The sequence below is a fragment of the Alligator mississippiensis genome, chromosome 5 (assembly GCF_030867095.1).
Source record: "Alligator mississippiensis isolate rAllMis1 chromosome 5, rAllMis1, whole genome shotgun sequence".
NCBI lineage: Eukaryota > Metazoa > Chordata > Crocodylia > Alligatoridae > Alligator > Alligator mississippiensis.
In genome coordinates this window covers 21,823,522-21,838,993 of record NC_081828.1, presented here as the reverse complement: position 1 = coordinate 21,838,993, position 15,472 = coordinate 21,823,522, and the positions used below count along the sequence as shown (strand labels likewise).

At 39.0% G+C, this 15,472-nt stretch overlaps 1 protein-coding gene across 1 annotated transcript in view; it reads right to left on the bottom strand.

The window, feature by feature from the left end:
* TNNI3K (TNNI3 interacting kinase) overlaps window positions 1-15,472 on the bottom strand; it is a 190,499-nt gene that overhangs the window by 129,006 nt on the left and 46,021 nt on the right. Inside the window, exons 6-7 of the mRNA XM_006268959.4 lie at window positions 3,998-4,096; window positions 2,327-2,465 (exon numbers count right to left, since the gene is read on the bottom strand). Coding sequence (XP_006269021.1) covers window positions 2,327-2,465; window positions 3,998-4,096 — 238 coding nt within the window. The remainder of the gene's footprint in view (window positions 1-2,326; window positions 2,466-3,997; window positions 4,097-15,472) is intronic.

The following is a 15,472-nucleotide window of genomic DNA, read 5'->3' as shown; positions in this document are numbered from 1 at the left end:
ATGGCAGGGCAGAGCAGGGCCAGGCAAAGAAGCTCCTTGCCACTGTAAGCCCTGTGCTACCCTGGTGAGACACCCTGTGCCCACCCAGCAGCAGCAGGGGTGGTGGTGCAGAGTGGTGCTGCTGGTGGTGGTGTGCAGCCGCCACCATCTCCTGCAGCCAGCATCTGGGGCTTGGGCACTGCTGAGGGGGCATGGAGCTGTAGATTCAGGTCCCTGGACCCATAGCCTGGGGGCCCCCTCTGGCAGGGCTGGTGGGCATGAGGGGCTGTGAGTGGGGAGTGAGTGGCACCAGCAATGCTGGGGGACTGTAGGTGGAGAGTGAGGAACCTGAACCTGCATCCTGGTGAGCTAAGGGGGCAGGGGGAGCTCTCATTTTCTATGCTAAGAAACCCAAAATCAAATATCAGGATTTATAGATACTTAGAATGTATTTCATTTTAGCACTGGTAGGTTTCCAAATTGTAAATATATTAATAAAACATTATGTTCAATTGATGCCTAAATATGTATATAGTGGTGTTTCATTTTAATCGTGGATTTTGGTTTTTCTAATCAGATAATTTGTGGAGTTTTTATCAGAGATTTTGTGATTTTTAAAGAGAGAAAACCAGGATCCCGGCTGTTCAGGGAGTCAGTTGACTTAATGACTCATTGTTTATTACTCTACAGGTGTTAATTATTATCTCCCTTTTTTAATGGTCTTGATTTCCACTAATTAAGCTAACCTTTCTTAGACCAATTTTATGACATGCTAGATGTTTCTGGTCTATTTCACAGCTCCTTTAGCTTTTTAGCAGAGACACTTTATCTCTTTTCAAAATGATAGATCCACCCATGGAGACCAGTATTAAAGAACAGTTAGGAATTCAGCTTTAGTTAAAGAGGAAAGGGAGGGTGAGTCAGCTGAAGTTTAGGCTCTATCCCTCCTCTATGCAACCATAACTGTGAAGAAAAAAAAAATCTTCATTTTGTTTTTGAAAAACAACATGCTTATTATATTCCAGGGCATGTTGTAAACTAGAACACATGGCATTTTAGAGATATTCTCAATGTATTAACTTATAGTTCTCCCTTTCCTGCAAGTCCTGTATAGACTTACTGGATTTCCTCTGTTCCTATTAAATTATGCTTCACCCAGGAGCTCAGGTCATGGTATGACGAAAAAGGTCTGTAAGCCACTTTGGGGCCTGCTGTGTTCTGACCCTTAAGGCTGCTCTAACTTATGTCTGCCCGCAATAGTCACGTCCTAGGAGCAGTTCCATAGCCTACAATCATTGGCACACTGCATCACTCTCCCTAGGCAATCTTTCCCCTCTGATCATGTTCTCAGCATGCAGGTTTTGAGGTAACCTGCTGCAGTCATTCTCCTGGCTCTGCACTGTACCGGGAATCCATTTAAACAGCAGATATTACCTGAATATAATGATTGGTACCATTTATATTGCTAAAGTAACTATGATAAAACTTGGCACATGGTAACTACATTATGTGTCTTCAAAGATGAAAGGATAACTCCCCTCTAAATCAAATATTTTATTTGTGAAATCTTCAGTATTTATGTAATTTATGTTGGTATAGTAGCACATAACAATTTTATTGGCAGTAGCTTATGATGACCCCTATCCCTAATTTACACATCCTCAACTTGTAAAAAATGCAAAAAAATTAAGACTGATAAATGTTATGCTCTTCCTCCACTCATGTATTACAAACGCACGCGCACACGCATGCACACACACACATACACACACACACACACACACACACACACCCTCTCTTAAATTGAAATTCCAGCTCTAGTTCTCTTCAGAAACTCTGTGGTATTTATTACTTGAAATTATGTACCATATAATTCAGACTTAACTCTTTTATTAGCGGTTCATTGTAGATATTTAACATCCAGCATTTGAATTGCTTTGATTGTTGACATAGGCCACATGGTTTGCTACTCTTTTCTGGGTGGATGAGCATAATGCATAGAAACAGGTTGGCAGTGTCAATTATTGTGATTATGAATTTTGAATTTATTTTCTGCCAATAGGCTCCATCACTCATTTACATCTCACTGTTTCTATGAATATTTCTGCCAATAAATTCACTTCATAGCTTTTTTCATGAAAAACAAACACAAACAGCATGTAAACATAGAAAAAGCAAATTTAGAGAGCAAAAAAATATGCCCAGAGATATTTTTTTGCCATAGCTATCCAATGCCAAAACAAAAACGTGCAAAATATCAGAACAGAACTGTATCAAAGTCAGCTGGGGACTTGACACTACGTATCAAATGTAAATGTACCACTGTAATTTAAAAACCTTTCCTTACCATCTGCCTTGCTTCCCTCTTCCATCAAGAGATTTGTAATATTAAGAAACCCTTTGGCAGAAGCTAAATGGAGTGGCCTGTCTCCAACTTCCCCAGTTGCATTCACATCAGCACCAAACTTCAGCAAGAGGCGTGTTACCTAAATATTTCATATATGTGAATTAGAAAATCAAATTTTAAAAGTGTTTAAATGAAACCCAGAAAGATACTGTCTATTGCATTTCTTAACACCTTGGCAGGGAAGCGGTGTTTTTTTATTTAAAACCAGACTATGTATACTTAAATAGTATATGATCATGAGAAACATTATAAAGTCCATTTGTAAGTAGCATGTCTATAAATTGTTACATTGCGCAGTACCAGGTGTCAGTTCATTTTATAAAATGACATGGCTAGCAAGGGATAGGGAACAAGACACGCATATTTGTTCAACTGACCTAGTCAGCATAATAAAGTAAATGTTCTTAAAGTCCATAAATTAGATATGTCACAGACTTAGCTTCCTTTTTGAAGGTAGAGTCCCTTATCACAAAAGCACCATATGCATTTTAGCATAATTTCAGAAGACTGTGACTATTTGTTCAAAAGTGGTTCATAGCAAATAAGCAAACTAATCTCTCAGCCCAATATGTAAAGAGTGTCTTAACATTACTGCAAGATGAGGTGAACATATGAAAAAGAAAGATCTCAGGAATGAATGCACTGTGCACATCCTTACTGCTACTGAACCATAGAAGTAAAGCGTTTTCAATCATCTGTGCTTTTGGACTCTGTCCTTTCAAAGGCTTTTTCCAGGAATGACTCTCCAGTGCACTCTAAATAACACATCAATAAAATGAGAAATATACTCTACCTGCAGGTCATGCTTTGAAACCAAAAATGTCCCAGCATATGCTTCTTTCCAGAAAAAAGAAAGGCATGGGGATGAACTCACACAAGGCAAAAGAGACACAAGGCTACTTCTGAGCTTTAGGGTTTGCCACAGTGCAAATGTGTGTATTTCCCTCCAAGCTACACACCCACACTACATAAACAACTGGAAATGAGATTACAAGGGTTTGATCTTAACTCACGTAGTGATTTTTTCTTAACTTCATTACCTTTGTGAATCAGGCAGGCAGGATTGTTGCATCTATCACACACTGGGTAAAACCATGGCTTCACTGAAGCTAATAGGAGTTTTCCTACTAATTTCATTCATCAATTCCAAAATGAATCAGTTATTTTGTTACCATAGAAAATGTATAATCCTTTCCTTAGAAATATTTAAGCTGGTATACCTAAAGGTTAAGTGGGAGATCCATGGGACAGGATGGGTAGTATGTGCCATATGAAATCTATCCCCAGGTTAAAAACCTTTTATAGTTTTGAGTAAAACTCTCTGTGATGAATAACAATTAATTTCAAGAGGTCTTTTGTGGGGTATTACCTTTGGCTGGAGGTTCTCACAGTCAGTACTTAAAACATGAATAGTAAAATTCTTATGGGCTTTCAAACTGCTGAAAATGTCAGAGATTATTCAAAGGCATAACTTAAGTATGTGAAGCCCGTTGAATGCTATTTTATAGTGAAATCCTTCTGAATATGGCAGACAAGTGACAATAAACCTACATATGGCTCATTGTGTGGCCGCACTGGTTCGGCTTTTTCAAATTCTGCCCATTTAGATACCTGTTCATGTCCATAGTATGCTGCAATGTGTAACGGGGTGAAGAAAACTGCATCTTGAACATTGACATAAGCTCCATGCTGCAAGAGAATATCAACAGCCTGGAAGAAAAAGAAAGAAAAGACTCCAATTAGAAGTTCTGGATGTTGTTACTTTGTAAAATACAATTTTGTAACATTACAGCTAGAAGAAACAAGCCATAAAGGTCCAGAACTGCAAACAACTGATAAAAGTGATTAACTTACAGTACTTTAACTGAACACTGAATGTCACTAATGCCCTATAAATAAGCCTGGAAATATATTTGCCAGTAAAAAAACGGATTTGAGAGGCAAAGAAATGACTGACTGGAGTATTTCAGAACAGCCTTTAATTTTCTTTTAAGTTTTATGAACAAACAGCAATAAACACATCACAGTTTTTACAGTAAATAAAACAAAAATGAAAGACCCCATTTAATTTAAATGCACACAGGTAAATCCACAAGCACAATTCCCCCTGGGTGTAAAGCTTTTTTGTATTTTAGCAGACAATAGCCCTGGGACTTCAATAACTAACCCAAAGTGTTCTCTTTCAAATTTCCACTTTCCTAGTTATTCAGAAGGCCAATGTTGCAGTTGAACAGCTATTAATTATGAAACATTGACCATCTGAATAACTGTCAAAATGGAAGTTTAAATGAAACCACTTTGGATAATTTATTGAAGCTTAAGCACTGGTATTTTTTCAAAGTACAATGAAAGTCTTTATACCTAGTAAGGGGTTTGTGCCACAGATTACTTCTGTAATTCCACATACCACTTTCAGGACTGCTCTTGTTTTTTGTATGCAGAAGTTGTATTGATCGTGAAAGGTGGTGGACTGCAAATTATCCATGACATGGGGAGCAGCAAGTTAAACATCCTCAAGTCCATCCTACTCTCAACGGTTACCTGAAGGGAGCTCCTCCCTGAGTGAGGGTTATTTTAGTGGCTATTTCACTTCTTCACCTCCAAGTTGAAATTGCCAATGCTGGTCTAATTGGTGAGAGCTGGGATGAATGTTTTGTGATGGGCATTTGTGGGAACCAGTAACAGAACTGGGATCACCAGCTCATTTTACTTTGGCAACAAAGAGGCCTGTCATTTGAATCAGCATCATTCATGAGTCTGAAGGCACTAAGGCCTGTTACATTAGTGTTTGGGGATTATTTCTTTAGATAATTTAAATTGAACAATAGTTTTCAGTGTGATTCATTAAGTAGTTTTTCTTCAGGCACCCCTGCATAACACTTTTTCCCTTACTTTTAATTCTTCCTTTCTAAGATTGACAGCAAGCCTCCACCAGGGCCAGTGTTCAAGGGACCAACCTTTCCAAGTCCCAAACCTATTCAAATCTCATTAATTCTGTTCGGATATGAAAGTGTTAAGTACCTCATAGAACTGCACCCAAACATTGCAAGGACCAGATGTTCTTGAACAGAAGAGAATCTGAATCTACAAGTCTCAGAAGGGGAGGCATGAAAAACAAGGTGGTAAGGGAACACTGGAAGTGCTGACCTTGTTTTTTCAAATTTTATTACATATGCTGTGAAAATCAGATCAAGGGAACATTGGGAATAGCTAGCAATACTTCTATAGGCAAGACAGTTCTGCCATACACTCAAGGAGGCAAAGAGACAGATTGGTGACAGATAACAATGCAGAGGCAACTGTTCCCTTTACTGCTTCTGGCAGATCCTCTGAGATCCTCATAGAACTTGCAGGATTCATTCCTTTATGGTCTAAGTCCATTGGCTTCAATGGAACTTTATCTCTTCATCTCAGTTCAAGATCAACTCAGTGCTCAAGTTAAGTATATGGTTCTGATACTTTATCTATGTATCAAACAAAGATGAGATATAAAAGACAAGAAATACCACTGATTTTTTTAATTGTAGGCATCATGTACAAACGGATGGTGGAACACAATGGGGAGATTCAGAATGGATTAGGTGAGAAGTCAATTCATGTAGTGTAAAGGCTGATGTACTCTTTGGCTTAATGGCTTGTTTGTTTTTAAATGACTCATTTTCAACTAGACATGTATACACAAAGTCCTATTTGAAAATAAAGCTGTAGCAGTGAAGAAAAGAGATATGCATGTCCTGTTCACAGCTTCCACACAAGAGAAGTGTGAAAGTTATTTGTATCGGTTTCATTTTAATTTAGACTTGCAACCGCTAGCTTATGTTTTCAGAAGAAACAGCAGATAATAGAAAAGGCACAAAAACAGAGCTCTGATTACCTCCACACTTTATGGGGGTCTGAATCTAACTTCAGATCTGGTACAGAATTTTGATAAAATCTCTGTCTCTGTGATTAACTTGTTGGGTTTCAAACTCCAGATCTTAGTTTTGTAGCTTCACTCTACCTCTATCAGTAACTGGAATAGTGGATGAATTTAGAAATATTTTCCACGAGGTAGAAATAGCATTAGTGCCATCTGTCAGAGGCATAGCAGGGAGATGCTCAGGGCAGCAAGGGCTGCTGCCATATTAATTGCAACAGCACTATCAGGTGCCAGTTATTTTTGTGTCCCCCAATAAAGGTGGCCCGGAGTTGCTGCCCTGGTTATCTCCCTCCTTCCCTCCCCTCCCCAGTTATGCTACTGCCACCTGTTTTGTGCTCTACTGATAAAAAAAAATGTGTGAGTTATGTGAAATTATCTCTACTAAACTATAAATGAGAAAGGGCAGTGGGGACGTGGATCAACGGTATTGTTGGATTTACAGACAACAATCTTTTTAAGCAAGCAGAATGGAAACTTAGAAAAACACAGAAAGTTTTTAATCACTCATAGGAGATGTAAGCAGCAGGGTTTTCTGGAGTGATCTGTAAGGATAAGCTTCCAATTCAAAAAGAGCTTTAGATGGGAAGACAGTTTTAAAACCTCGTACAAAAAGCAGAGAGAACCCTTTCTCTTGGAAGCAAGGCACCATCAATGAAGGTGTGCATCTCACACTGCAGGAAGTTTTCCTGCAGTGTTCATGCAGACACCAGCTCCCACACATTTCATTTGACATTGTGGTGGTCAGTTGCTATGAAAATCAAATCCTAGGCATTTTGCACACCCAACGTCACAGGTCAGATATAAAACACTGAGCCTTAACCTCTTAGTGTCTCAGTTTTACCATCTATTAACAAGGGGAAACAATGATGCTTACCCACTATTATGAAGAACTTTGAAACTGCTGCATTAAGAGCGTTATGTAAGGAATAACCAATGATTTATAATTAACCAAAATTGCACAAGCGTATCATTCCCACAAGAATTTGTCTCTATCTGAACCACATCAAGAATTAGGCCCTTTTTAATTTGAGATTTGAGCCAGGAGAAAAAACCTAAATATTAAGATCTGTATCTTTTCAGCCTTCTATTAAATCAAAGTCAGATTTGAGATTCCAGTTTTACCTCCATTTCTAGTTTAGAACTATCTAGCTCATATCAAAACCTTTCTTTTCATTTTTGGTACCAACTAAGAAAACTTACTGATATCAGCACATATTATTGCACATTTTTTTTCTGCTGAAGCCCTAATTTTTTAAATAAGGCTGACTCCTGGTGTGCCCTTTCCACTCCTGGGAGCAGCTATTCAATACAACTCATTCCTTTCTGCATAACCAATTTTTAATCTACAACAAGACTTCTCCTGTTACCACACTGTATTTTCTCTTAAGGGTCTTACATAAAAGGCATTACCAACAGCTTTTTGAAAAATTTCAAGTAAATTATGTCCACTTCAAACAGAGGCTATTAATTAAGGTGCTCTTTGAAGGTCAGGAGGAGTCAACAATTGAAATACAAGACAGACTACATACAGATTTTGTCTCTTGGACAAGGGCAAGAGATAAGAATTCTTCTAACAAAATTAAATCAATGATTATTGACTTTCTAGCAGGTAAAATTAAAATGAGAAAGACATTTTCAACAATTAAGCCATATGCACCAGCATTAGCCTCTGTATATCCCTATGTTAACATATCTAAAGAATCTGCCATGGTTTTTAGGTCTTCATTATTAATTAAGCCATTAAAACCAAAATATGATGAGTACTGAGTACTGGCTTAATTCTCTCCAATTTAGCACACAGATACAATCACTCATGTCCAGTGAAGATTCTTTGCAGAAAACAGGCATGTCTTCTAACTCTATGTTGGTTTGCAAGAATTTTAGAATTAATCATGATCAAATGGGGCAAAAATGTTTAGAGATATTTCTAAATATTTATGACAGATACAAGATACAATTAAAGAAATTGTCTTACTAAGGAAGAAGAAATGTTTTAACATATTGTTTCTTGTTAGACATAAGAACAGAAGACAGAACTGTGTTAAGCTTTTTGTAAATCTATTACCTATTGGAATAACAAAGATTAATAGAATTAGGCTGAGGATGAAATCAATAACAAAAGATACCGGTATTGATGTCTTGAAATATAGTGCTCTTCCCACAAGAATGTTTTCTGCTTATAAAGGCAAGGAGCTAAACAAGCAAGATTTTGGGGTGTATCTCTGGGTACTGTATGAAAAATCGTTTAAGTGCTTTTGTGAAACATTATTAGAAGACAAATGTTCTGGGCAAATACAGTGGCATTAATAGAGTAAAACTGTTTATTTTTCATGTATCTCAGTTATGTTACATTATACCAGTCAGTTGGTTTCACAGTTTGGACCGCAAGGACAAGAAGAAAAGGTTAATCAAGTCAGTGGAAGCTCTCTAACAAGGACAAAAATACAATGCAGTTGTGTTAACTGATTAGATTATAGCCACTTTGGTTATATGCCCAAGACAGAGGATCTGAGAGCAGCTTTGGGGTATGTGCCCAGGATCCTTCTAAGTTGTTTATGTTGCCAAATTATTAGGTATGAGTCAAGTCCAAGTGCATGGATGGGGCTTACTTCTCAGAGATGGCCCCTATTCAGCAGGGAGGCAACATAGAGATGTTCTACGCCTTGCTGAAAGTCCATGGGACTCGGGCAATGCCTACCAAAGTGATTAGACCTAGTAGGAGTTAGGTGCTTATATACCTTTAAGGATCTGGGCCTAAGTGCCTAAAAGCACCTATACACATGTCAGACACCTGCTCCAACATGTTCTAATTAAAACGCATCAGATCAGACTCAATTAATCAAAGTCGAATAAGCTTTAGTTAAAGCACCCCTGACACCATTTTTAACATGGGATGCTGAATACATGAGACACTGCAGGCATCTAATTAGAGCCGCTCTAATTAAAGTGCCCCCCCACCCACCCCAGCACACATGTAAAGACACTCTAAGTGACTTTAGATAATGGGAGTTTGCTCTGATATCACTTATGCAGCTTCAAACATTTTAGCCCTAAGCTACAACTCAGCTTCCATCGAGGTAACAATACACCAGTTCACACAGCTTTTAGGTTGTTCATGTTTCTGTTCGAATATGAAAGGAGTATTATAATCATGTTAAACTAGCTTAGCTAGGCTAATCCAATTAAAAATAAAACTTCCCCCATATAGACAGACACTTGATCTTGACCTCTGATCACATTATTTTGCTGTTTTTGATCAAAATTTGAGCAAGGGAGTGAAGTCTAAGTTAAAAGGTTTGCTTATGTGAAACTCCAAGGGACTATATCCAGACCATACCAACCATAACACCGGCTACAGTTGGACAGAATCAGAGAATAACAGAATTGGTCTGATGTTCATTTTTGCATATTGATTTTGGGCTATATGGATTTGTGCAGCAGTTGCTTGACATATGGATCTCAGCAGTCGTGTGACATATCAGGTTTTTTTGTGCACAACATCCTGTGGAGATCCACTATGAAGATCTAAGACATGACAGAAATTACTTACATCTGTGATAGTATCTCAGGTATTCAGACCATATGAGAATGAAAATGAATTATTTCTATCTGATTTTAGTTCAATGTTTTTCCATAGTCCAGCCAGGACTATAAATAGAGAAAGTGGTTCAGAAAATCTATATAATTTAAATCTCTTATTCCAGAGGCAAGATCCAGAGGCCAGATCATAGCAGTTGGTAGCTCAACCATGTCAAAACTTTCAATTACAGTCTACAAGAGAAGAAAGCAGATGGAAATGATGGTCTGAAAGCTTTTGAAGTTGGAACAGGCAATGATGCAAAAACCATAAAGTGAAGATGATGATTATGACAAAAGGTTATAAAAAAAAATTAAAAATATCAAATTAACCTTCTTCAGTGATGCACAGGTTCAACTAGTAAGAAACAAATCAGTCTAATTCATAACTGTACCTTACTACAGAGAAGGAGATACAATCTTTCTCCTGGACTTCCAAAGGGCTTCTTTACTCAAACCATTCTGTGGATTGGTCAATACCTACAAAATAGCTTCTGAATTCCAACCTCATGAATTGTAATGCTCCCAGGCCAAGAAGATAAATTCTGGAGAAGACCTAGAACTTGGTTTATCATTGACCTCCAAAAGATATAGCCATCACATCACTAGCTACTGTTGGGCTTAGGTGAAGAACAATGTAATTTTACATAGATACATATATGTGAAAAGGGAGCACAAGGCTTATCCTGACTCAATTAGCATTCTACGATGAGTTTTGCTCAGATGTAAATGACTACAAAACGCTTCAGATAAGTTGCAGGGCTCTGACGTTCCAGGACCTTAGAATTCACACGATTAGATTTTCCAGGCAGACATGGTACACACAGATACTCAACAAAATCCTTCAAAGCAGACCTTTCCATCTCATGGAATATTACAAAAGAAAAGCCGCCTATTGGAGGATGAGGAGAGGAAGCTGAACCTATTTGAGATTGTGTGCCAGAGGAGAGATGGTGTTTAGAGAAAAATAAGTACCTGGCACGTGTAGGCAAAACAGGGGCCCTAAATTGAAGCAGTGGGTTTTTAAAAATACCACTTCAATTTAGGCCCCTGTGTTGTGCACTCACCCTGCTGACATATCTGCCCTTCTGGTGGCGGGGAGAGGAGGGCCAGCTGCTGGAGGGCGGAGTGGTCCCTGGGCTGTGGGGGGGGCTGGTGCTTCCCTTTGCAGCAGCAGCGTCCCCTGCTGCCAGGTGGCACCCGCCTGCAGGCACCTGGCTGAGACAGTCCTGGGGGGCACCGCAGCTGCAGAGGGAAGCACCGGGCTTCTGTGCAGCTCAGGCAGGCAGGCAGGCTCCAGGGGGAAAAAGAAAGATCAGCCTTGCTGCATTTCTTGGGTGAAGCCTGCCTTCCCATGCTGCTGCCAGGCTGCCTGCAGAGCTTCCTGCAGAGCCCTGGAGCGGCACAGAGCCCAGTGCTTCACTCTATGGTTGTAGGGGAAGCAAACTCCTCAGAGGAGCCATTTAAGACGCATTACACCACCAAATTTCTTACAGAGGGTGTAATTAATGCACAATACAATGCCAACACGTGCAAACACTGACACCATTAAACTGGTTCAAAAGCATTTAGCCCGCTTTAAAGTGTTGTACACATATGCCTCTTGTTTCGTCTACACACGGCCTTAGAAGATAGAAGGAGTGGCAGAGAAGGTAGGAAAAGAAGAGAAATAAGGATGTTGACATAATTAGATAAAGTTCAGGTAAATATGTGAGCTTTTTAAGGTTTCTCTAATCTTTGATGCTTCATCCATCATTAGTGATAAAAGTCACTCCAGTGCAAACTAGCAATGAGCCATACTCCATTGTAAAATAAGACTTCCAAATGAAAATGTATATACTACGTAGCAAAGATGTAATTTTGTGACAAAATCCCTTGTATTCCAACAGCTCCTGCTGCAAGGAAAGAAATGTAACTGTAGATGGGGCAAAATCAGAAGTGCTTATCTACTCTACTGGAGCCTCAGTTTAGTTCACAAACCCACACGTAATGATACCTGCAAATTCCAACTTTAATTTATAAAATGAAACAGGCAACAATATTAGTATTTCAGCATGGTAATACTGGGTTGCACAGAAGTTCATATTAAGTGAATGTATTATTTATTCAGCAGTGACCTCTCTGGGCATTTAATGTTTTTAAACTATCAGGCTTAGGAATACATCCTTTAAGCTTCAGCAGCAAAGTGTATATATCGGATTTGGTTTCCAGGTACTCTTCTAATTTTTTTTCTAATTTGGTGTTCTTCCTGCTGAGGACTTCAGTCCAGGGACTGGACTTTAAAACGTCCATTGATAGCGAAAACAAACTAACAAACTATTTTCACTAAGATAGACAAAAATAACAGTAAATCAGGAACAGATTGAATATTTATGCACCAGACTGGTTCAACTGAGTTAGAACAGCTCATTTACAGGAATGGCCTTCAATCTCTCAGCTTTATTGCAGTGATTAGCATAGTGGTTTGAGGTGTGTGATTGTGCCAAGGCCACAAACCAGCCCTGCAGGACAGAGAGCTAAACGTAGCTTCTCCAGGTTCTCTTTGCCTGGCTGTGATGTGTAGGCAGCATCTTTTACACAGCAATAGAAAAGTCAAGGAATATTTGAAGAGAGTAGTGTGTGTGTTTCTTTTTATTTCCTTAAGTGAATAAATAATGTTTTTTGTATTTTATTAAAACTAGGGGGATATGTCAAAAATTCTATTTTCCCTTTCTTTCTGTCTGACTTATATTTCATTGTTATTTCAGAGGGTTTTTTTACTGTTCTATGTCTCCATGAATATTAATGAAATTCTGTGCAAAAGAAACTATTTAACCTAGCAGAAGAGATTCTCAGCAGACTGACAATTTTACAGTTATATTAAATAAAGGGGGGTGAGGGAGGGAGAGAAAAAACTAGAATTTGAACTATTGTTCCAAACCAGCAGCTGAACCAGATAAGATATATGAAGTACCACTCTCTCTGTGGAGAATTTTTCTGGCAAAAATCAGATCATTACTACAGGAGAAAATAATCGTACTTTTCTAAACTGCACAGAACTATGACTTCTTCATCAACTTAACAGCCTTATTCTTGTAAGATGCTAACTGTTTTTAGTTTTCATTGACCGAAGCCAGAACTTAGGACACTTTACTCAGCCCACAACAGGAAGCACTCTCATGCTTCCAGGAACAAGCCTAGAAGTTTTAAAAACGAGGTTAAGTAAATTAAAAAAAAATATTTCCTGCTGATCTCATTTTTCATTGTAATACTTTAATCTGAAGCACATTATTTGGTGTTCTGGTACATCCCCTACAAGCTATTTACTTTAAAAGACTTTTCAGGTTTGTGATGCAAAACACAATTCTGTATTATATAAATTCTTCCCCTCCCCTTTACCTCTTCATCTTACAGGGAGCACTATTTTGGGAAGCACACTGCAGAACTTAAAACTTACTCTGGTAATTTTTAAGGGAAAATATAGGTAGAAATAAAAATACAAAACAATAGAAATAAGGAAAACTACGGAGGTACCAAATGCCAAAATTCCAACATGTGAGTGGTAATCTGCAAAACTCTAATCTGCTAGAACATAAAACGGTTACATCAGATTAAACTAATAGAGAGGCAATAAATTAGAGCCTACCTTGAACCAGATGCATTGAAAAAACATAGACAAATGGATCAATGATTTCTTTTTCCTTAAGTAATCAAAAATGCTGTGTGTAAATGACCTGTCAGGGAAAACAAAGATCTGCGATTCCTATATTAATTTGTCTACTTATCCAGAAAACAGAAGGTATTAGTATACTTCATTGTTCATTTGCCTCTCAAAATTATTCTGCTTTAATCAAGAGAAAGTATTAGTAAAATTTACCCTGGCAAGAAGAATGGCATGGAATTTCAACTGCAGTATTTTCTTGCATTAGAAACTTAACAAAGCCAATCAACCCAAGGGGCTTATATTTTCAGTCATAAATATTTTATTTACATCAGACAAGGTTCTTTGGGTGAATCTGATATCTTTTATTAGACCAACTAAATAATTGGAGAACAATGTTTAAGCAAGCTTTCAGGTTCAAAAACCCTTCGTCAGGCTAAGGAAGTTTCAGTAGTTGGTATGTGCTCTTCCTGGATGGAATGAAAAGTAAAGAAGCCAGCGGCTGGGCTGGTATGCATACAAGGTAGGCAGTCAGTGAAAATGTAGACAGAGAAGTCAATGGGTGAGAGACAAGCTGGGTTGGGGAGAGAGAAGGGGGATGGATAGTGGAGAAGTACCTGAGGAGTCAGCTGTCAGGCAGGTTATAATGTGTCACAAATCCAATGTCTATGTTTAGTCCATGATTTTTAGTATCCAGGAGGTTGATGAAGTGGAGTTCATTGGCTCGTCTCTGGGAAGTGTTTTGCAAGTTTCCTTTGAGGATCAGGACTGAGAGATTGGAGAGAGAGTGGTTTTCTTGTGAGAAATGTGCCCCCACAGGGAATTGTGTATTCCTGTCTTTGATAGATTTCCAGTGTGCGTTCATTCTGGTGCGCAGTTGTTTTCTGTTCTCACCTATGTATTTCCCATCAGAGCATTTGGTGCATTGGATGAAATATATTACACTTCTGGAGGTGCAGCTGTAAGATCCAGAAATGCTGATGGCTCTGTTGTGGGGTGTAGTAATAGTGGGGGTGGTGGAGATGTGTTGGCAGGTTTTGCGTTTCTTGTTATGGCATGGTATGGATCCATCTGTTGTGTTCTGGGATTGAGGAAGTTTGCTTCTGGTGATGAGGTTGGTGACGTTCAGTGCTTGTTTCAAAGCTAGGATGGGTGGCTCTGGGAAGATCTTTTTAAGAATAGGGTCTCTTTCTAGTATGGGTTGCAATTGATTGAGGATTTTCCATATGGGTTCGAGGGAGGGGTGATATGTCATAACCAACAGTGTACGATTAGTGGGGGGTTTTCTTCTGTACTGCAGCATTTCTTCACATGGGATCCGGGTGGCTCTTTCAAACGTGTGATCTATCTCTCTGGAGGAGTGTCCTTGTTGAGTGAAAGCCTTTTTAAGATTCATAGATTCATAGATGTTAGGGTCGGAAGGGACCTGCCGATTTAAACGCATCCAGTTCCTCCAAGTGCCTCTGCATCATCTCAGGGTCTATGCTTGGTAGTCTGGCGCCCTGCTGCTGCCTCTCTACAATCCCAGTGAGAGACTTGTCTTGCCCATCACTTAGGAACACTGAGGCAAATAACTCATTGAGGAGTTCTTGTCCCACCTGTCTGTCACCAATTGCTTCTGCCCATTTAGTAGAGGTCCTATTCCACCCTGGACCTTCCTTTTACACCCTATATATCTAAAAACCAATTTTTTGTTATCCTTAACTTGGGATGCCATCCTCAGCTCCATGGTAGCTTTGGCCTGTCTAACTGTCTCCCTACAAGCGTGAGCAGAGGAGGTATACTCCTCTTTAGTAATCTCTCCCCTTTTCCATTTTTTATATGCCCCCCTTTTTGCCCATAGGCTGCTCTGGATTTCTCTGGTCAGCCAAGGAAGCCTCTTGGCCCCTTTCCCCCTTTTTCCCCACATTGGGATCGTCTCCCACTGTGTCCGAAGGATCATTTCCTTAAG